This window comes from Silurus aristotelis (assembly GCF_946808225.1).
Source record: "Silurus aristotelis genome assembly, chromosome: 27".
Lineage (NCBI taxonomy): Eukaryota > Metazoa > Chordata > Actinopteri > Siluriformes > Siluridae > Silurus > Silurus aristotelis.
The window spans coordinates 7182141-7204227 of NC_139600.1; the positions used below are offsets into that span (position 1 = coordinate 7182141).

Consider the following 22087-nt stretch of genomic DNA (forward strand, 5'->3'; position numbering starts at 1 on the left):
ATACAGTGTGAGTCTGAACTGTTCTCGAATGTTCCAGGTTTTGCAATGCAGACTGTAGAGTTCTAAAGTTCCGAACTCTGCATCCTGGAACCCTGAAGGTGACCATTGGAAATGATTGGAACCTTCTAGCTGAGACTTATTACAGAAATTACAGCTGAGACTTAGACCAGGAGTGTAAATATAAGTGTGTTCTAAGAATAAGTATGTTGTTTGTTATACATGAATACTTTTTTCCCATCAAAAGCTACATCTTCTAACTTTCACATGTAAAAATCAGACAATAATATTTTCTAAATATGTTAGGATGAATTTCCTGTCTTTACTTTACAGGTCAAGATCAGACAGTTTCCTGTCCTCACTTCACGTTTTAAGATCAGAGAGTTACCTGACCTCACTTTACTTTTTAAGATCAGACAGTTACCTGACCTCACGTTACTTTTCAAGATCAGACAGCTTTCTGTCCTCACTTTAGTTTTTAAGATCAGACAGTTACCTGACCTTACTTTACTTTTTAAGATCAGACAGTGTCCTGTCCTCACTTTACTTTTTAAGATCAGACAGTGTCCTGTCCTCACTTTACTTTTCAAGATCAGACAGTTTTCTGTCCTCACTTTACTTTTTAAGATCAGACTTTACCTGTCCTCATGTTACATGTCTGGGTCAGACAGATGTCTCTCCTCACTTTACAATAAAGGATCAGAGATTTACCTGTTCTCACTTTACATGTCAGGATCAGACAGCTCCTGTTCTGAAATGCTCCATTTGTTACAACGTAAACTGTAAAGTTCTAAAATTGTGAACTCTGCATCCAAGAACCCTGAAGGTGACTGTCATAACGACTGGAACATTCTAGCACAGTTGAGACTAAGACCGTGAGTGAAATGTCTGTCCACAACAGAAGGACCAACTGTAAATCCAAGTGTGTGCTAAGAATTAGCACATTATTTGTAGCGTTTCTCCCCTGTCACAGGCTACAGCTTTTAACTGAGAACTGGCCAAGATGGCCACCAGACTCATCTGTAAGAAGATAGGTTCCTTCATTGTGTGCCTCAGATTATGTGTAAAATCCACATTTCCAGACCCAGTGAAAGAGCTGTTGCTATCGAAACTTTATTACGGTAAAACCCCGTTGTCTGAGCATATTTCGTTCTTGAAAATTGCTCGTAGGTCCATTTTCTCGCACATTCGAATTGATTTTCCCCATAAGAATGAATGTAAAAGCGACTTAATCCGTTCCGAGATCTAATTCGATCGCTTATTTCTGCAGTTAAAAACTTTTTAACAAACAAATACACCGCAAATTACCGTATAATAATTGAACACTTAGCCATGTGGTAGTGGTTGATTGCGAGTGTGAGACGCGCACCACACTCATAACCTCCTCGGTTTTCATGGTAATTATATTTACTTTAGTTTTCACAGCACCATCACTGATTTTCTTGGGAGACATTTTTCAAGATTTCTAGTGAAATAAAAATATAAAACTAAAAAAAGTTTAGTTTTTGCTGCACTGAACAACGAGAGCGACACATCAACTAAGCGACTGATGCTTCCCTCAGCCGAAAAACGGGGAACCGTGGGTTTGCTCGTGCCTTCGAAATTTGCTCGTGAATTAGGGTACAATTTTGCGAGCAAGGTTGCTCGTATCTCCGTTTGCTCGTACTATAGGTTGCTCATACAACGGGGTTTTACTGTATTACACCCTGTTGTTTGTATTTTATAGCAGGATCGAGATGCTGTAATGGACGATTAATCAGCACCATGTAGCCAATCAGAATCAAGAATTCATCCACGTCTAATTATAACCTCAAGCTCATAATTTTTAATAAAAACAAGACAAACAAACAGATTTACTTCATGACAGAAAGTTTGGAAAGATTCACAATGTCCTGCTTATAAACACGCCTACAACCAAGCCCACAAATAACATTGTAGGCATTTGCTGCTACTAAGTTTCCTGTTAAACATTAAGGCTGAATTGATATCAATCCAAAAGAAATCTAACATGGGGTCAAAAACTACTCTATTCACATCTGATCTTTCCTCCTGGAACTCTTGCCCTCTGTCTTTTTCTTCTCTTCCCCTTGTCGCTCAGCGAGAGCGGGATAATGTTACAGACCCCTATGCTGCAAATCAAGCCCCTTGCATGACACCAACATCTGGATTAGCGCAACGCACACCAACAGACATTCAAAACTCGGATGTAATGAGCGTCTGACAAATGCCCTATTGGATATTACAGTTTTTAGAATCTGCTTACAGTTTCTTGCTTTTACAACAACGGCTAAAACATCGCCGTAGCATTTTTTTTATAAACCGTACGGCTAACGTTATAAATATTTCCGATTTAATTATCGAACTTAATTATTGATTTAATTATCTCTTTACTTTCAACTCGGAGACAGCCTGAGGTTCATTAGCATATACACCCCTTCTGTAGTCCCTGCCAAAAAGGCATTCGTTAGCATGAATTAGCATCACTGACATTGATATCACAGGCCTCTCTTGAAGGCGCACAGGGAGATCTAAGAGCCCTGAAACTGATCGTGACTCCTTTCATCCTGGTGAGATTCCGAATAACTCTCAGAGGTGCAGACATGCACTTCCTCTCCCAAAAAAGTGTCAAATTTCTATTCGTCTCAGCACCTCATGCTCTAAAAAGCTCAAGCTCATAAGTAACGGACGCACTGACACGACCTCAGAGGTGGTGACCTCAAGGGCGTCATGACCCCAGGGTCACCTTCTCAAAGCTCTTTCACCGAGACATCGAATCAATTTCGATCCGAGCGTGTTCGAGTGGAGCGCTTCGAGCCAGAACAGAGGCAGATAATGAAAAGGTGTCGAACGCAGTCCGGGGGCAGATAAGAACACAAGGTAATGTCATTAACGAAGTGAAGATTTCATTATATTTTTATCTGTCTTGAGTGATAAGGGCAATGTGTGACTTCTAATTCCTGGTTTGCCAGTAGGATGAGATACAGACTTGATTAGACAAAGACAAGATCAGGTATTTAACCCCTCTTGGTAACCAGGTTTTGTATTTATATGTATGATTAGGTGCTGTATGTAATCGGATGTATATTTCATTAAAATATTTAATTTACAAAATATTCAACAGTTGGAAATTCTCTGCCCTCACGTGACAGCAAGGAATTACAGATCAGAATCGTGGAGATCAAATATTAAGCTTGTGGTAAAAATTTTGCACTAATATACTAAAGAGTTTGTGCTTAAAACAAGGATTATTAAATTGTTTTGTTGTATTTATCTCGTTTACATGTTAGTAATATCTGACAAATATCCATCCTCACTTTACATGTCACTATCAACCAGTTATCTGTTCACATTTTACATGTTAGTATCAGAGAGTTACCTGTCCTCACTTTACATGTCAGAATTAGACAGTTACCGGTCCTCACTTTACATGTCAGAATTAGACAGTTACCGGTCCTCACTTTACATGTCAGAATTAGACAGTTACCGCTCCTCACTTTACATGTCAGAATTAGACAGTTACCGGTCCTCACTTTACATGTCAGAATTAGACAGTTACCGGTCCTCACTTTACATGTCAGAATTAGACAGTTACCGCTCCATGTTTTACATGGTAGTATAAGACAGTATTCGGTCCTCATTTTACATGTTATGATTAGACAGGTACCTGTCCTCACTTTCTAAAACATGATCAGAGAACTACCTGTTACTAACCTAATGTTCTAATTGGACTGTTATCTCTCCACACAGGATTAGATGATTACCTGTCCTCAGGTACCATGTCACTTTACATGTTAGGGTTATACAGTTCTTGCACTTGCTTTAAAGTTTCCTCGATTAAAAATGAGGAATGACTAGATGAAGATTAGGCCTGTCCCCTGTAACTGTTGATTCAGGTATTCAGGAAATATGATTTACCTTCCTTCGTTGACAAGCTCGATGAAGGCTAAACCGGCATTCTTCTGTATGGAGTTCTGCCATTCCTGTAAACAGAAACAGAACACTAAGATTACACACCCATGTGAATGCAAACCAACACAAACACACAGCTAATGCTGTAAGGGTAATAATAGACTCTACCTAATATAAAACTTTAGGAATTACAAATTACAGTACCAAAAGATAATTATTTATTTATTTTTTATTTAAGAGTTTGATTTGTATAGTGCTTTTTACGATGTCATGTCACAAAACGGCTTGAAATAAAACAAAATAGATTTACAATATAAATTAGTCCCTATCATTTTATCCCTAATGATCAATGGTGAGAGAAAAACTCCCTGAAACGGTATGAGAATAAAACCTTGAGAGAAACCATCCTCATCTTCATGAGACACAGAATGTCCATTATTGTTATCAACTATTCACTGATGGAAACTCGAATGAAAAACTGTAGGCAACTGTAGTCCTAAGCCATTTGTAACAAACTGTATATATGAATTACAGTTCAAATTCACCTTAGCAGCCATCTTCTAACCATCCACAGTAACCTCCTGTACCACACAGCCGAACACTGACTCACACTGTCTCACTGTTATAGTAAACATCACTGTCCGTCACAGCTAGGGGTTTCAAAGTGGAGAGTAAATATTTAGCTAGTGGTAAAGATTTAACGCTAAGATAATAACCAGGTTATATTTAAAACAAAGTTGATTAAATTGCTTTGTTGTATTTACAAAAAATGGAGACTGATTGGATTAGAAAACATGAGGATAAATTGGTTTCTAAGAGGTGAAATAAGAACAGTCCTTAATAAGAGGCTAAAATTTAATTGTAACTTGTACACAGATTATTATTAAACAGTTTCTTGTCCTCGCTTTACATGTTAAGATCTGACAAATATCTGTCCTCACTTTACAAATTACTAATAGATAATAATCTAAAGACAATGATGCAATTGAGTTTGATTTGTATAGTGCTTTCAACAAAGTCATGTCACAAAACAGCTTAAAAGAAAAAAAAAAAAAACAAGAATATAAATTTTAAATTAATAAATTAGTCCCTATCATTTTATTCCTAATGATCGAGCCAGTGGTGACGATGATGAGGGTAAAACTCACTGAGGTCAATTGAATGCAAAACTGTTCCTTGCAAACGTAGTCCTGAGCTATTGTAACTAACTGTATACATTAATTACAATTCAAATCCACCTTCACAGCCATCTTCTAAATGGAACCATCCACAGTAACCTCCTGTACCACACAGCAGAACACTGACTCACACTGTCTCACTGTTATATTAAACATCACTGTCAGTCACCATGTTCTTTAATTAAAGAAAGAGACACATTCTCATCCTGATCAAACCGCTTTTAATGATCTCTGGCCTCATTACCGGATCATGAACATTAGTTCTGCAGCAGTGTGATACGGGTTTTATAGCGTCGTGACCCGATGAGACGATACACAGCCATTTATGACCTCTGAACTCTGACCGCGACCTTTCAACCCAGGACATTACAGCAGAATAGGAGCGGAAATCACAATCGATTTTTAAGCATGAAATATTTTCCTGTTTTATCTTTTAAACCTTCAAGCAGAGAGAGGAGGAGCAAAAAAGAAACAATCTAAAAGAAAGAGAGTAACAATGAAAAAACCCTATTCTTCTTTTAGAATATATGAGAATTAAAGGGGAGAAAGAAAAAAATTAAATAAAAATAGAAAACCTTATATTAAAATGAATTCATTAATTAGTCAGTTAAGAAACTGATTAATTATTTAAAGCTAATAGAAAAAAGAAAAAACAAACGTATTAAAGAGATAAAGGGATTTTAAAGAGTGATGGTGAATAGATGGAGGCTTTTAATTGAGGTAAAATTAAATATATAGACTGATTATAGAGGGACAGGTAGATGAAGGGATGCAAATAGAACAGCCGAATGATAAATAAATCAAAAAATGTTTGGATAGAATGGAGGGATAGAGAGATATGGATGGAAGAATGTAAGTAAAGGGGTGGAAAAATAAATAGACGTAAGGATGAAAAGATAACTGCTTGGATAGGTGTTAATAAAGAAATGGAGAGGTAAAATGAAAGGATGCTAACGGGGATAGAGAGATAAATGGATAAAGGGATGCAGATGGAGAGATAAATAAATGAATGGATAGGGATTGAAAGTTAAATGAATGAAGGGGTGCTAATAGAGGAATAGACAGATAAATGGATATAGGGATATTAATAGAGGGATGGAGAGATAAATAGATAAAGGGATATTAATAGAGGGATGGAAAGATAAATGGATGAAGGGATGTTAATAGAGGGATGGACAGGCAAATGGACAAAGGGATAGGGATAGAGAGATACATAGATGAGTGGATATGAATAAGGGGATGGAAAGATAAATGTATGAAGGGATATTAATAGCGGAATAGACAGAAATTGATAGAGGGATGTTAATAAAGGGATGGAAAAATAAACTGATAGAGGAATATTGATAGAAGGATGTAAAAATAAATGGATGAAGGGATGTTAATAGAAGGATGGAGAGATAAATGTATAAAGGGATGCTAATATGGGGATGAAGAGAAAAAGATGAAGAAAAAGATGAATGTTAATAGAGTAATATAGAGATACATGGATGAAGGGATATTCAAAAGTGGGATTTAAAGATAAAGGGATGAAGGGATATCAATAGAAGGATGAAGAGGTGTAAATTAAGGGATGTAAAAATAAATAAATGGAGGGATGTTAAATGGATAGAGATAAATTGATGGAGGAATGTTAATAAAAGGATGGAGAGATAAATAGATGAAAATATATTAATAGAGGGATTTAAAGATGAATGGATGAAAGGATGTTAAAAGAGGGATGGAGAGATAAATGGATGAAAGGATGTTAATAGAGGGATGGGAAGGTAAATGTATAAAGGGATGCTAATAGAGGGATGGAGAGATAAATTAATAAAGGGATAGGGATGGAGTGAATAAAGAGATGGTTATAGAGATGGAAAGACAAATGGTTGAAAGGATGGGGATGGAGAGATAAATGGATAAAGGAATACTAAAAGAGGGGGAGAAAGAGATATACAGTATATGGATAAAAACATGCCAATAGAGAGATGGTAAAAACTAGATGGAGGAATGTTAATATAAGGATGGAGAGACTAATAATTTAATCTGTGCCTTTCACAGTCAGAACTGAAGCATGCTGGGGGGGAAAATAGATACTTGAAATGTACATAGCACCCAGTTTTATTGCTCGCCGTGAAGTACGTTTTATGTGAAGGAAGGAAGGAAGGAAGGAAGGAAGGAAGGAAGGAAGGAAGGAAGGAAGGAAGGAAGGAAGGAAGGAAGGAAGGAAGGAAGGAAGGAAGGAAGGAAGGAAGGAAAGAAAGAAAGAAAGAAAGAAAGAAAGAAAGAAAGAAAGAAAGAAAGAAAGAAAGAAAGAAAGAAAGAAAGAAAGAAAGAAAGAAAGTTTGTGTATAGTTCTCACAGTGCAAGGTGACTGGTCAGATGCTATAAAGTCCATCATGGATAAAATGTAAATCAACATCTGTATGAAATCTAAAGAAGAGTAATAAATAAGTGGTGTACATTCCGCTCTCGGCCCTTTTAACAGTAAAGTCAGTTAAAGTGCAGTCACGCTGAGAGGCCCTTAACTCACACGGCACCCTGTGGAGTGAGCTATGTGAGGACAGGGGGCTCTTCGTGTCCACACAGGAAGTGCACTAAAATTTGAATGCACTCTCTGAGTACCCTGTGGAGCAGCGTGCCACAGAACAACGCAGCTCACGCGGGATCTCACAGACGCGTGCAGGACGCTTTTCTAAAGAAAACAAAGAGCTGGTACAGACAGCAAACCAGCCCCGAGTTCCAGAGAGGTGTAGAGAGCACAGCGTAGAGAGCACAGCACCGGGGTTAACGCATTCGGCTCTGATATACACCCTCTGCTGGAGAACGCACTGGAACCAGTACAAACTGAACATGTTTAAACCCACAGAAAACCCCCCTCATGCGTCCACATGCTAGCTCACTAGATCATCAAGCTACGGTTTTACCTTGTGGTTATTCCACATCGTGCATTCAAACTGCCCCCTTCAGTAACCCCCCTATGAGCTGCACACAAAAATCCTGCCCAGAGCTGAAATCATAAAACAACCCTCTTAAACTATTAGCTATTGAACAACTGGGAATCAAAATCAGGTTGAATTTACTGCATTTACTGAATTTACTGCACCCAAATACAATAGCAATCGGTTGCAAAGACGTTTGAAAACGAACGCTTTTTCTCTCGTTCTTTCTCTTTTCTATCTCTCCCACCTTCCTAAAAAAGATTACAACATTATATGATATTTAGTGACTGGTATTTAAAGCTATTTAAGTACATTTTTGATCACCGTGTCAGAGCTCAAAGCATCGCCCTAATGTCAATCATTCTCTCTCGTGTTGACTAAAGGAAAAAGGAAAAACCTTTTCGCGTTCTGACGCCAAAACACAAACACACAACAAAAATATTTGCTGATTGAATGAATCCTGTAATCTACTGCTCACTACTGATCATCCTGTTCAAGTTATATCAATGTTCCATATATACGAAAAACAGATCCACAATGATCCTAAAGCCGGTTAATACTGCTGTTCAGCAGAATAGATAATATTGTGTTGTGCACTGGAATATACAGTAGAGAAAAGCCGGAGCCTGAGAGTGTACTACAGTAAGCAGTGATGTCATCGTGTAGCAGGAATGTCTGTTTAGCATGTGCATGTGGTCTGTGCTTTCCTTACGATAGATAAGATCTGTGAACAAGATTTAAGCATGTAGAACCAACACACACACACACACACACACACACACACACACACACAGCTAAGTTTATACAATCACACATTACTGAACATGTGCATGTGGCATGCCGGACTACTTACATGACCGCTCACATGATATACATTTTCAAATTGTATTGGTTGGTGGTTAAGTGCTACTGGGTAACCAATCAGGATAAAGTAAGACATATCATTCTGAACAATTTACATTAAAGTTTAATATTTAGCATGCAATAATTCTGCAAATATTATATGAATGTATGTCAATTTAAAATTAAAGGTCGTCCCCGGCTTATGATGGAGATGCGTTCCGAACACCCCATCGTACCTTGAAAATATGGTGAGTTGAAGCTTAGCCTAGGAGTCTTAAAGTATAGTGATCTGTGTGGGGTAGTATGCTTTATTGGTTATAATTCTACACATTACAGTACATAATTTAGCAAAACGGAGTAATTCACAATACCGTATTCTATAAACTATGCAGTAAATATGTAGGTGGAAGCGGGCGCAGGGACGAGTTTGCGAGTGGTGAGTGAAGAATATGTTGGTGCATTTGTCTGCTAGTGGAACTTAAATTTTTTGTTACAATTTTGTCGTATTGCTATCTTCCTTGGAAAGATCAAAAAAATTGTAAGTCGAACCCTCGCATCTCGGTGGCCACCTGCGTTTATTAAACTTACATTAAAATAATTCTGTGAATATTTCATTAATGTATGCAATTCAAAAATATATCTTAAACATACAATAAAATATTTATAAATATTATGCTAATGCATATAAATATGTAAATTTGTAAATATATGTAATTATGCAAATGTAATTATTGCTTTTATTAATAGTATTAGTAGCAACGTTCCAGAAATACAAAAAAAAAACATGACTATTATTATTGCATTTAAAAAAAATACTTTTTACCAACAAAATATGTAACCATTAAAAAAGACATTTAAAAATCGAAATAAAAATAAACAATTTTAATGCTTGCTGAGAGGTGTGAAATTAAAGTTTGACTTTTAAACCTTAAAAAAAAAAAAACATTTAGAAAATCTTACACAGTATTTTAGTAAAATTCATATTTTGTTATATATTTTTCTTTTTTGTGACATATTACATTGCCTTTTACATATATCGTCCCTACAGCGCTACCATATTTCCCTTTCATGCCTTTATCTTGTTTATTTTGTCTAAGCTGCCTATTTCTCTTTCTTTAACTTTTCACTCTCTCCTTCTCTATCTGTCTCTTTGACTTTCTCTCTCTCTCTCCCTCTCTCTGATCAAAGCTGAACGGTAGTTCCATCTGCTTTATAAATCACTCGTATTTCCTCCTTTTCATCATGATGATTTCGGGTTTCGTTCCCCTGCTTGGCCCAAAACAAATAAACAGCATTGATGATGACTGATGGCTCGTTACCTCGCTGGTGACGTGTTTATTTTTGATCCAGATTAGCCAAACGTCTCGCCGGGTTCTGCAGTGTGTCAGAGGTGGTTTTAGTTTTGGCGTAATTACGCGTTGCTCTATCAGCGCTAATTAACGAGGAGTTGCTGTAAACACCACACTAAAGGCTGAAGACGGAGTGGGACAGGAAGTAGGAAGCAGTTAATATAATCACACCATCACTCTTACACATATATTCACACTTGAGAGTCATTCGAGTGCTTTTTAAGCTGCTTACTGATCTAGAACTGGCTACGGTCTATATTTCTTACCTCAGAAATAAGAGACGTAGGTTTTAAAGCGTTCGTAAGGAAGGTGTAAAGGTAACAATGTAAAAACCCTACAGTAGGAAGTATAGATGTTAGGATATTTATATGGTAATAATATCGGTAACATAGTAAAGTTTTTGGGGTTGATTCCTATAAAGCTATTTTACATACATCTTTCAAGATAAAACATACAAAAGATAAACAACGCATGACTGGTGCGACCCCGTGAATAGCCTAAGTTTAAGCGCACTACATATAAAATACTAAAAGTGTGCAGTAAATGAATTGGTAAATCTGGGCTAATCTCCTGTTATTTAGACTAGATGCTTCGGTCCAGAAACGTGGCAAAATCAGTCTAAATTACTCCAGATTGAAAATGGCATCTTAAAAACGCTATTTTATCAAATAAATACTAATTTCTGCTTAAATGCTGCGTTTGGCTGTATTTATATGCTTGGCTTGCAAAAAGATAAAAAGCGATTACCATAAAGAGTAAAATGACAAGCTAGATGGGTGTTTAGTTGTTTCAGGAAACCCTTGCATGAACGTGAAACCTGTCTGAAATGTTTTTATTTATTTCAAATCAGATGGTTGTGAGTGTACACTTAAAGCACTACTGAATAGCCTTGTCTCAGTTAGCACATTTCTTCACTCTCAGCCAATCAGAGCACAGAATACAAGGATTATTCGTTATTCTACTTTTTTTTTTTTTTTTTTTTGGTGATGGTGATGATGGATTAGGAACCTAACACTCGACTTGACTGAGACCTTCTGATCAATTTCCCTGACTCCTTGTTTTCACACTCTCTCTCTCCTTAAGTATTGATCCCTCGTTCTGAGACTCAGTGAAGGGGGTTAAACTCTCTTGCTTTCTTTCAAGGTCAAAGTTTGAATGTTAAAGGTTAAGGCGCTGAGGGCCAGAGTCCTTCTGTTTAACAGGTTAAGCTCTGGGACACTCTCTCTCTCTTTTTTTCTCTCTCTCTCGCTCTCTCTCTATAAAAGCTTTTAGCAGCTTCAAAATCTGTCCAAATATAACTATACAAATATGACTATAGCAACCATGAATATAATATAATAAGCAAGTTTTGATACTAAAAGCATCCCAAATATATGTATCCTCATGTAATTCTTCAGACGTTATTTTAAAATCACAATCCATGTAAACAAAAGTCACTTTATTTTAAATGAAATATTGTAGACATTGAAACATTTCTACAATTAGAATCAGTTCCTAGTTAACAACACTTAAGTGTTCATGTTATAAACAGGAACTTATACGATGCCAACTGAAACTCCGCTCACCACTTAACCTGATTAAAAAAAAAATTTCAATAATTTTTTAACATTGTAATCTATTTCTCCAAGCATCAAGGGGTATCAGCCCTGGGACACAAATCTATACACACTAGTCAATCTAATAGGAGAATCTAAAAAATTTTTTTTCTTTTTACTCAATACAAGGAATTGTTCTGAAAAGTATTATTATTATTATGCCTGCAAAAAAAATTTGAATCCCTGGGAGATTCCTTTATGTTTATGGAAAATAAATTATACTATCAGTTTTTTTTTAAACACTTAAATGACAAACACTTTGTCCTCAGACTTTTTTTTATACCCCCCCATTCTCCTTTTCATCCCTCCTCCTCTCCTACTGTTTAGAAGATGAGAGAAGAGATGGATGGGGTAAAGACCAGATGAGCTGACACAGCACCGGATAATAACAGTGATATACTCACTCACACACACACACACACACACACACACACACACACACACACACACACACACACACACACACACACACATACCTGCACTGATCCTGCTTTTATCTGATACACACAGAGTCAATGATTACTCCATAACTCCAGCCAATAGTCACAGTTTACACACACACACACACACACAAAATGTGTGAGAAACCAAAGTGGGTGATTTTTTCCCCTAAAATCAATGCTGTAACCTTTCACCTTTAGATCCTAACACACATAATAACTACACACGTATTACAATAACTAACACACACTTATAATAACTACACACTCATTACAATCCCTAACAAACACTCATTATAACTACACACTTATTATTCTTTCTTCTTTTCTTTATTTTGCTTCATTTCTTGTGCATTTTTCCCATTTGATCTTTATTTTGTTCAATTTTGAGAATCATGTCTTTCCTTTGCTAATACTCTTTTTATTGTTTCTCTGACTTACATCCCTTACTTTTTTCTCCAATCCATAAACCTTTGTTTATGTTTTTTTTCCAACTTTCTTAAATGAACTCAGTCTATTAGGACAACTGACCATAAGATTAGTATGTGCTTTTTGAACATCTCATTCCACATTTTGTCCCCATTTGCAGTTATGATAACCTCCTGGGAAGAAGTTCCACTAGATTTTGGAGTGTGCATGTGGAGAATTGTGTTCATTCAGCCATAAGAGTGTTAGTGAAGTCAGATACTAATGTAGGTGATGTGAGGAGGCCCGGGGTGCAGTCAGCATTCACATCATGATCTACAAACCCGATTCCAAAAAAGTTGGGCCACTGTACAAATTGTGAATAAAAAAGGAATGCAATAAATTACAAATCTCATAAACCTATATTCAGAACAGAATATAGATAACATCAAATGTTGAAAGTGAGACATTTTGAAATGTCATGCCAAATATTGGCTCATTTTGGATTTCATGAGTGCTACACATTCCAAAAAAGTTGGGACAGGTAGCAATAAGAGCCCAGGAAAGTTAAATGTACATATAACAGCTGGAGGACCAATTTGCAACTTATTAGGTCAACTGGCAACATGATTGGGTATAAAATGAGCCTCTCAGTGTGTCAGTGTCTCTCAGAAGTCAAGATGGGCAGAGGATCACCAAAGCACTCAGTTCAGGAGCCTGCATCTCTGATGGTCTGGGGTTGCATGAGTCCGTGTGGCATGGGCATCTTACACATCTGGAAAGGCACCATCAATGCTGAAAGGTATATCCAAGTTCTAGAACAACATATGCTTCCATCCAGACGTCGTCTCTTCCAGGGAAGACCTTGCATTTTCCAACATGACAATGCCAGACCACATACTGCATCAATTACAACATCATGGCTGCGTAGAAGAAGGATCCAGGTACTGACTGGCCAGCCTGCAGTCCAGATCTTTCACCCATAGAAAACATTTGGCGCATCATAAAGAGGAAGATGCGACAAAGAAGACCTAAGACAGTTGAGCAACTAGAAGCCTGTATTAAACAAGATGGGACAACATTCCTATTCCTACTTTTTTTCCCCCTTAAAATTATACATTTTCTCAGTTTAAACATTTGATATGTCATCTATGTTGTATTCTGAATAAAATATTGAAATTTGGAACTTCCACATCATTGCATTCTGGTTTTATTCACAATTTGTTCAGTGTCCCAACTTTTTTGGAATCGAGTTTGTATTTCACATATGGGTGGAAAAGTCATTTGTTTCAATACTTTTTATCCAAAGTGTGTTTATGTGTGTATTATTAATTTGATCATGTATGCAAGCTCAGAATTGGTGGTATAGTTACTTTTGTAGTTCTACTTTTGTGATCTCAACAGGAAGTGATTGAAGAGCCACAGAATTTTTTATTTTTTTATGTTTCATTTTTTTTTCTTCCTCCACCGCTGTGTGGAGATGGGAGACGTGATACCATCGGTGAAATTTTCTAATTAATTTCCTCTCAACATGACGAAGTAGGTTTGGGGTCAGAGGGTGGGAGGTCATGGTCGCTCAGGGCTTTTTAATCACGGCAGGTTGGACAGATGTGTGTATAGCTTCAGAGCAGCTTTGAGGACTTGGAGTTTAACGGCGCTTTAATGACGCCTAGATTTACGTGATTGCTTTATTTACAATTGAAGATCGACTCAGATTTTATTTTATTTTTTGGTTTATAGCTTTAAAATGAGCTGCACAGTTATTGATCTGGGAATTTACTCTGTGAATTTTGTTTGTGTGTGTGGGCACGTGTGAATTAGCTAAATTTAAAAACATATAACATTTAACAGACGTCCTTATTCAGAGCAACTTACATTTATCTCACTGATACAACTGAGCAGCTATGTGGTTAAGGGCCTTGCTTAGGGGTCCAGGTGTGGCAGCTCGGTGTGGTTGGGATTAGGGCTGCTGCTATTGATTATTTTAATAATCGAGCATTCTAACAATTATTCCATCAATTAATTGAGTAATCAGGTAAGAAGTGTTTTTTTCTTTATTAAAGAGCAATACTTAAGACAAAGAAAATAAGACAGGTCTCTTAAAATGAACATGTCATTTGTTTTTCTTTTATTGCTGAAATTGTATTCAAGAAAATCGGTAAAAACTAAACCCAATGTGGTCTAACACACTGTAATGTGGTCTAACACACTGCATTGTACGTAACACACTGTATTGTAGTCTAACACAGTGGTCCCCAACCCCCGGGCTGCAGACCGGCACCGGTCTATGGGTCAATTGGTACTGGATATGCTTTAGAGTAGTAACAGATTTACTGTTCTTTAAAAACAACTCAACATACAGCCATTATTGTCAAAATAGCTGGCAACGTGACAAAAGTGAGAACACCCTAAGTAAAAAACTATGTCCAAAGTTCAATATTTTGTGTGAGCACCATTGTTATCTAGCACTGTCTTAATCCTCCTGGGCATGGAATTCACCAGAGCTGCACAGTTTGTTGCTGGGATCCTCTTCCACTCCTCTATAATGACATCAAGAATTTGCTGGATGTTAACTAACAGGTCTGGAGACATACTTGTTGGAAAACTGCCATTCAGCCCAGTTTCTGAAAGGAGGGCATCATGTTCTGCTTCAAAATGTCACAGTACATGTTGGAATCCATGTTTCCCTTAGTAAACCACAGCTCCAGTGCCAACCCCAGTACCAGCAGCACTCATGTAGCCCCAGACAATGATGCTCCCACCACCATGTTTGACTGTAGGCAAGACACAATTTACTTGGTTCTCCTCACCAGGGCGTCAACACACATGCTGGACACCAACTGAGCCAAACAAGTTTATTTTAGTCTCATCAGACCACAGGACATGCTTCCAGTAATTCATGCTCTTGCACAGGTTGTTCTTCAGCAAACTGTTTGTGGGTTTTCTTGTGAGCCAACTTCAGAAGAGGCTTACTTCTAGGACGATGGCCACGACTTGTTGCAGTGTGTGTGTGGCAGGCGGTCTGAGCACTGACAAGCAGGCCTTCTGCTGCTGCAACCTCTAAAGCAATGTTGCAGCACTCATGCATCTTTTTTATGCAGCATATATACACCTGATGCACAGCACGAGGACTCAACTTCGTTAATGGACACTTGCAAGAGCTGTTCTGAGTGGAACCTGTCTTGGAAAACCTATGTATGACCCTGGCCACTGTACTGTAACTCAGTTTTAGGTTGTTACAGATCTTTTTATAGCCTCAGGATTTTATGGAGAGCCACAATTCTAATTCTCAAATCCTCAGAGAGTTTTTACCATGAGGTGCATGTTGAACATCCAGTGGTCAGTATGAGAGAATTGTACTCAAAGCACCAAATTTAAACTGCTCTAATACACGATATACACGATATTTGTATGGTCCTGTCAAGCAGACAAAAACATGAACATGATGAATAAGACATGTGACTTTTCATGGTTACATGATGTACAGCTGTTACTCACTTTTGTTGCCAGATATTTAGACGATAATGGCTGTATGTTTTTTTTCAGGGGGCAGTAAATCTGTACTGCAATACAACCTGCACATTGACCACTCTACATATAATGTGGTCTAACACACTAATGTATGTAACACACTGTAATATACTGTAAAACACTGTAAGGCACACTGGAATGTACTGTAACACACTAACATACTGTAGCACAATGTAATATACTGTAACGTGGTCTAATACACTGTAATGTGATTTAACACACTGTAACATACTGAAAGATACTGCAATGTTGTCTAACACACTGTGGTGTAACACACTGTAATGTGGTCTAACACACTGCAACCTACTGTTATGCACTGTAATGTAGTGTAACACGCTGTAACATGGTGTAACGCACTGTAACGTGGTCTGAGGTGCTGCTACAAACTTTAGTTTTTTAATTAGTCTATCTTTCTTGTCTCCTTTTCTCTCGTTAGGAGCCATGGCAGAAGAAAAGAATCCAAATTCCTGGCATGGACTGGCTTCAAAATTACTGAGTGCCTTATTTGAATTTTTCTGACAGACACAGTGATGGAGAGATGGTCTACGTCCTAAACCAGCATTTACTACATAAAGCTACTACATTTACTACATTTAGTGCATGCTATTTAACCTCATACATACTGTGGCTTTTGAGGTTACTATGACGATGTGTGACAATAGACATCACACTGAATCTATTATGATAAGATTTAATAAATGCTGCAATATTTAGTATAATATTTCAAGACATTTGGTCTAATAACACAGCAGTGAAGGGCTATGCACATTGATCCACGTGTACTCACACACACACGCACACACGCACACACGCACACACACATGCTATCAACCTTTCATTTATATTCATTGATCTGCAAGCTGAACCACAAATAAACTTGGCAACACACACGAACACAAAGAGGCGATCGATCGCGAAACGGCATTAATTCTGCATTATCCACCTCCAATACACCTCACACACCGTTACACTCGGTCTCCAGGGTGCGTGACCTCTGACCCCATGACTCGTAAGGCGCTAATAAAAATGGCAACCAGACGCATGTTTTTTTCTATTTTCTTTTTTTTTATATCTTATACACTGCATACGTCACCTACTTTTCCTACGCCAGCGTTTCATTTAAAAAGCTTCTCTTATCTTCTTTTAATCTTCTCTTCTTTATTTAGATTCTCTGAAAACCAAATGGCTGACCTCGGCTGTGGTCCAAATTGGGCTTTAAATTATCATGTCTTAGCAGATACACACAGGCTGTGCTCCAAATTAGTCTGGTTAAAAAAATAACACTTTACATAAAAACTGAATGAAAACTGTGTGCGTGTGTGTGTGTGTGTGTGTGTGTGTGTGTTTTCATAACATGGAGAAATGAAGAGGTGGAGACCAGAGACTGAGGGGTGAAGGGAACAAGATTTTAGGTGATGGATGGACAAAAAGGGAGATGAATGGATGAATGGATGGATGAATAGATGAATGAATGGATGGATTACAGAACAGCTAGAAGAAGCATCAAAGGGATTGAGAGGTTAAGGATGGGATGGAAGGTTAATTTTTAAAAAAATGGAGAAATTACTTGCCTGAGAACAAAGCAGCATGACAAGCTCCACTACAGAGCTACTGGACTTCATACACACCAAACCTGTAAAAAAGAGGAAGAGAGAGTGTGAAAGTGAGACGTGAAATTCACACATTATATTGAAATTTATATATACTGTATATATAAACCCCTTCACTGGAATTGAGACACAGAGGCCATTCTTCCTTCATTGGGAATAAGACACAGAGGCCACGTCTCCTTCACTAGGACTAAGACACAGAGGCCACGCATTCTTCACTTGAACTAAGACACAGACGTCACACCTCCTTCACTGAGAATGAGATATGTTGTCTATTTTCTCCCTTTTAGTACAATTAAAGCATGTAATCATAGTTAAGGTTTGGCCAATTACAATTTCATAGCCATTTCTTGCACAGTGAATAAGTGATTGTAATGAAATGTTGACCAGGGGTGTTATATTAGTAGCAAAAAATAGATAGATTTTACAGAACATAAACCGATTTGGTGGAATAGTGCTTGGACCCCCATAATCGCTCCTAATAGCTATTTTATTTTCTATAATACAATATATACTATATTTATAACTTTCTAGGAAATGTACCATGAAGGTCTGTTTGGGAAAACCTGCCCTCTGTGTGTGTGTGTGTGTGTGTGTGTGTGTGTGTGTGTGTGTGTGTGTGTGTGTGTGATGTGATGTGATGTGATAGCATGCCATGTTGCAGTATTGATGACCTTAATGAAGCGACATGAGGTGAGTGTGTAAACTAATCCACACCACAGCCTTGTATTACACGAACAGAAACATATGTTCTATTGATTCATAAAACCGGACACCATTTACACCCACACCCACACACAAAGATTAAAAGAGACCCACAGTGGTTGTTATTTCACTGATATAATCACACTTATCCTTATAGATGCATCCCAAATTCTGTTTCTCACTAATGATCAAGTGGATACAGGTTATGGTGAACTTGACAAATTGTTTTTAACACTCACTAGTTCCCTCGATGAGCAGCTCCTGTCCGTGGCTACCTAGTAAAGTTCGGGACAAGAACGGAGCGAAGTCTATGAAAATCTCCCGCAGTAACGGAGCAGCTTTCTCCAGAGCATGTTCCAGTCGGTCCGAGATACTAACAGACAGACAGAGAGAGACAGAAAGAGAGACAGATAGACAGTCAGAGTAACAGACAGAGAGCGGGAGAGACAGAGAGACAGAGAGAGGGAGAGCCAGAGAGAGAGAGACAGAAAGAGAGACAGACACAGAGAGAGAGAGGGGGAGAGAGAGAGAGAGAGAGAGAGAGAGGGAGAGACAAAGAGAGGGAGAGACAGAGAGAGAGGGAGAGACAGAAAGAGAGACAGATGGAGAGAGACAGAAAAACAGACAGAGACAGACAGAAAAACATACAGAAAGTGACAGAGAGACAGACAGACAGACAGAGAGACAAAGAGACAAACAAGGTTATCAACAGGACACTGCGTGATATTTAAACACACAAGTAAACGTATAATACACTTACACTCAAAGTCTCATACACTCAGAGCTACTCTTCACCTCTCTCTCTCTCTCTCTCTCTCTCTCTCTCTCTCTCAATAACATTCTTATTCCCTTGCTGATCTTCCTTTATGCCCTTTTTCAATCAGTCTCACCTTTCCTATCTCTCTCTGGTTCTCTCTGTGTTTTGCATTACTCCATCTCTTTCCCTCCACATTTTCTGTGTCCCCCTCCCCCCACCTCCCTAGTTCATTCATCTTCCCTTAGCACTCCTCCTGTCTCTTGCACTTTGACTTTCATTCCTCTCTTCTCTTCATCACAACTCCATCACTCTCGTGTACTTTCTTTTTCTCTGTTCCTATACATGTCTATCTCTTTTTGTCTTACTTCATGTCTGCTCTTCTGTCCTAGCCTTTCTTCCTGATCTACCACTTTCCCAGTGTTTCTCAACCCTCTTTCATTCTCATGCTGTCTCGGTCTCTCTCTCTCTGTCTCACCTCAGGGTGGTGGTGGGTGAGAGGGGAACAGATGGCAGGTTTGAAGCGGCTGCTGCTCCTCCTGTAAAGAACAGGGAACATATGATTTAATATACACACACACACACACACACACACACACACACACACACAAACACACGCATGCACGCACGCACACACACACCACATAAGAAAAATGAACAGATCCGATTTCACTGTGCAATCCGAATAAGTTAATGACTGACGTGAGCTGTGACAGAAAGACTGATAAATAGAGAGCAAAAAGATAGAGATATTTCATTTCCCTCTCACTCACTGTCTGTCTCTCCTTCCCTGTATTATTAGCCTTGTAAAAGCTCTTATTTTCCTATTAGCCTGTTTGGAATGATCGCTCTATAAATGAACACTCGTCCTCTGTGTGTGTGTGTGTGTGTGTGTGTGTGTAAAACAGAGTGCACATAAATCTCTCAGGGTTCCTGTGAGTAGGTTGCTGGTGTGTTTGGCCAGATTGGAACTCCGCTGCCTGGGATGTGAGAGTAAGTGCACACACACACACACACACACACACACACACACACACACACACGCTAGTATGGAATGTAGCCTCGGATCCAACATGTGCGCCTGCTGTGAGATGAAGTAGCCACTTCAAACGGCCCTGAGTCAATTAACTTATCTCTATCCAGCAGGGACATGCACACACACACACACACACACACACACACACACACACACACACACACACACACACACACACAGAAAAAAGTGCATCTCTTTGACAAGAATAAGGTAAATACACACTTTAGCTAGTTCACTAAATATGCTGTGTGGGTGTATATACACATATATTCATACACACACACACACACCTGACTCCGCAGCACCGCTCGGGTCGGAGTCACCTGTGGAAACCACAGAAACGCTGACGACAGGAGTTCCACCTGTGGAGGGAGTAGTGGATTGTGGAACAAGTGTGGAGGAGGAGGAAGAGGTGTGGCCTGTTCCAGGAGCGCCGCCCATTTTCTTTGATGCCACAACAACGCTCCTGAAAAAGAAAATCAATACGATATAAAAAAAAAAATAAAAAAATAAAAAATAAAAAAAGATTCAAATGTATTCTTGGCACCTTTTTTATCTTGCCGAATTTTTGGAAAAACAAAAGAACAGATTATAATTTATTCTTGGTGACTTAATTGTATTTATTTTCTTACCGTATTTCTTTTAACATTTTACTCCTTGTTTAATTAAGAAATAATATTAATAATAATAATAATAATATTTTTCCTATTCTTGATTTATTTTTTGCTGTTTCACTTTATGTGTCTCACCTTTTCTTTTCTTTTTTTATGGTAACTTTTACCCTCTGTTTATTTTACAATTCTTAATATTATTTTTTTTTTGTTATTTCTTTTTCTCCTTCTTTCAAGTGTTTAAATCTCCTCATCCGCCATCATTATTGTAGATATTCATTTATTCCCAAAGCAACCATATATACAACAAAATTACACACACACACACACACACACACACACACACACACACACCAGAGTAATAAGAGTTTAGTTTTAGGATTATTCCAAAATGATTGCTTCAGTCTGCATGTTTTGTGTGTGTGTGTGTGTGTGTGTGTGTGTGTGTGTGTGTGTGTGTGTGTGTGTGTGTGTGTGTGTGTGTGTGTATATCTTTCTCTCTATCTCAGGTCTTGAGAGAGCGCTGGCCTTTTCCAAAAGGTCCGTGTCCTCTTTATCGGTGCTGACAGCGTGTGTGTGTGTGTGTGTGTGTGTGTGTGTGTGTGTGTGTGTGTGTGTGTGTGTGTGTGTGTGTGTGTAGGGCTCTGTTTAATCACCATCACAGTCTGAGAGAGAGATTGCAGGGGTTTTTTTCCCCGTCAGACAAGGAGGCCATCATGAAGGAGTCTGCAGAGATTTAAGATAAAACCTGGTTCGGGATGGAGGAGTTAAAGTCGGCTCACACGCTGCGGGGGATGGTTCTCATTTTATTAAAAAAAAAAAAAAAAAAAAAACGTAAGAAAGAACAAAGAATAAAGTGAAAGTAGGCTTCAAACAGAAGCTGAATCAGTGCTGCATTAAATGTGCTTTAAAAAGCAGGAGTTCAGCCAGGAACGAAACACAGTGTGTCTTCAGCCAAATGGAATTGGGCCAGAAGACATGTCGAGTGTGTCTGAAGTTTGCTTCTTCGGTTCAAGCTAACATCGCTAACAAGCAGAAATCTTGTGGTTTAGAATTGGAGAAAAAACTAAGTTCATTTGTGTGCATTGTGACTTTGTGCATTATTCCAAAATGATATGATTATTATAATATTGATTTTGTGATTTATGCCACAGAGCGGAGACACGACGAGTGTCAGAAGTTTGCTTCTTCGGTTCAAACTAA

At 38.2% G+C, this 22087-nt stretch overlaps 1 protein-coding gene and 1 long non-coding RNA gene across 3 annotated transcripts in view; both read right to left on the reverse strand.

Moving 5' to 3' along the window:
• The window catches only part of lrba (LPS-responsive vesicle trafficking, beach and anchor containing), a 217505-nt gene that overhangs the window by 126452 nt on the left and 68966 nt on the right, over positions 1-22087 (reverse strand). For both annotated transcript variants that reach the window (XM_083532443.1, XM_083532442.1), the window contains 5 exons: positions 20564-20739; positions 19716-19776; positions 18723-18856; positions 17740-17801; positions 3913-3977 (listed from right to left, as the gene is read on the reverse strand). In XM_083532443.1, coding sequence (XP_083388569.1) covers positions 3913-3977; positions 17740-17801; positions 18723-18856; positions 19716-19776; positions 20564-20739 — 498 coding nt within the window. The remainder of the gene's footprint in view (positions 1-3912; positions 3978-17739; positions 17802-18722; positions 18857-19715; positions 19777-20563; positions 20740-22087) is intronic.
• On the reverse strand, positions 11144-14899 carry LOC310721228. The gene is made up of 2 exons (XR_014531972.1): positions 12239-14899; positions 11144-12195 (listed from the first exon to the last, which is right to left on the reverse strand). It is a non-coding gene; the product is annotated as an uncharacterized lncRNA (long non-coding RNA).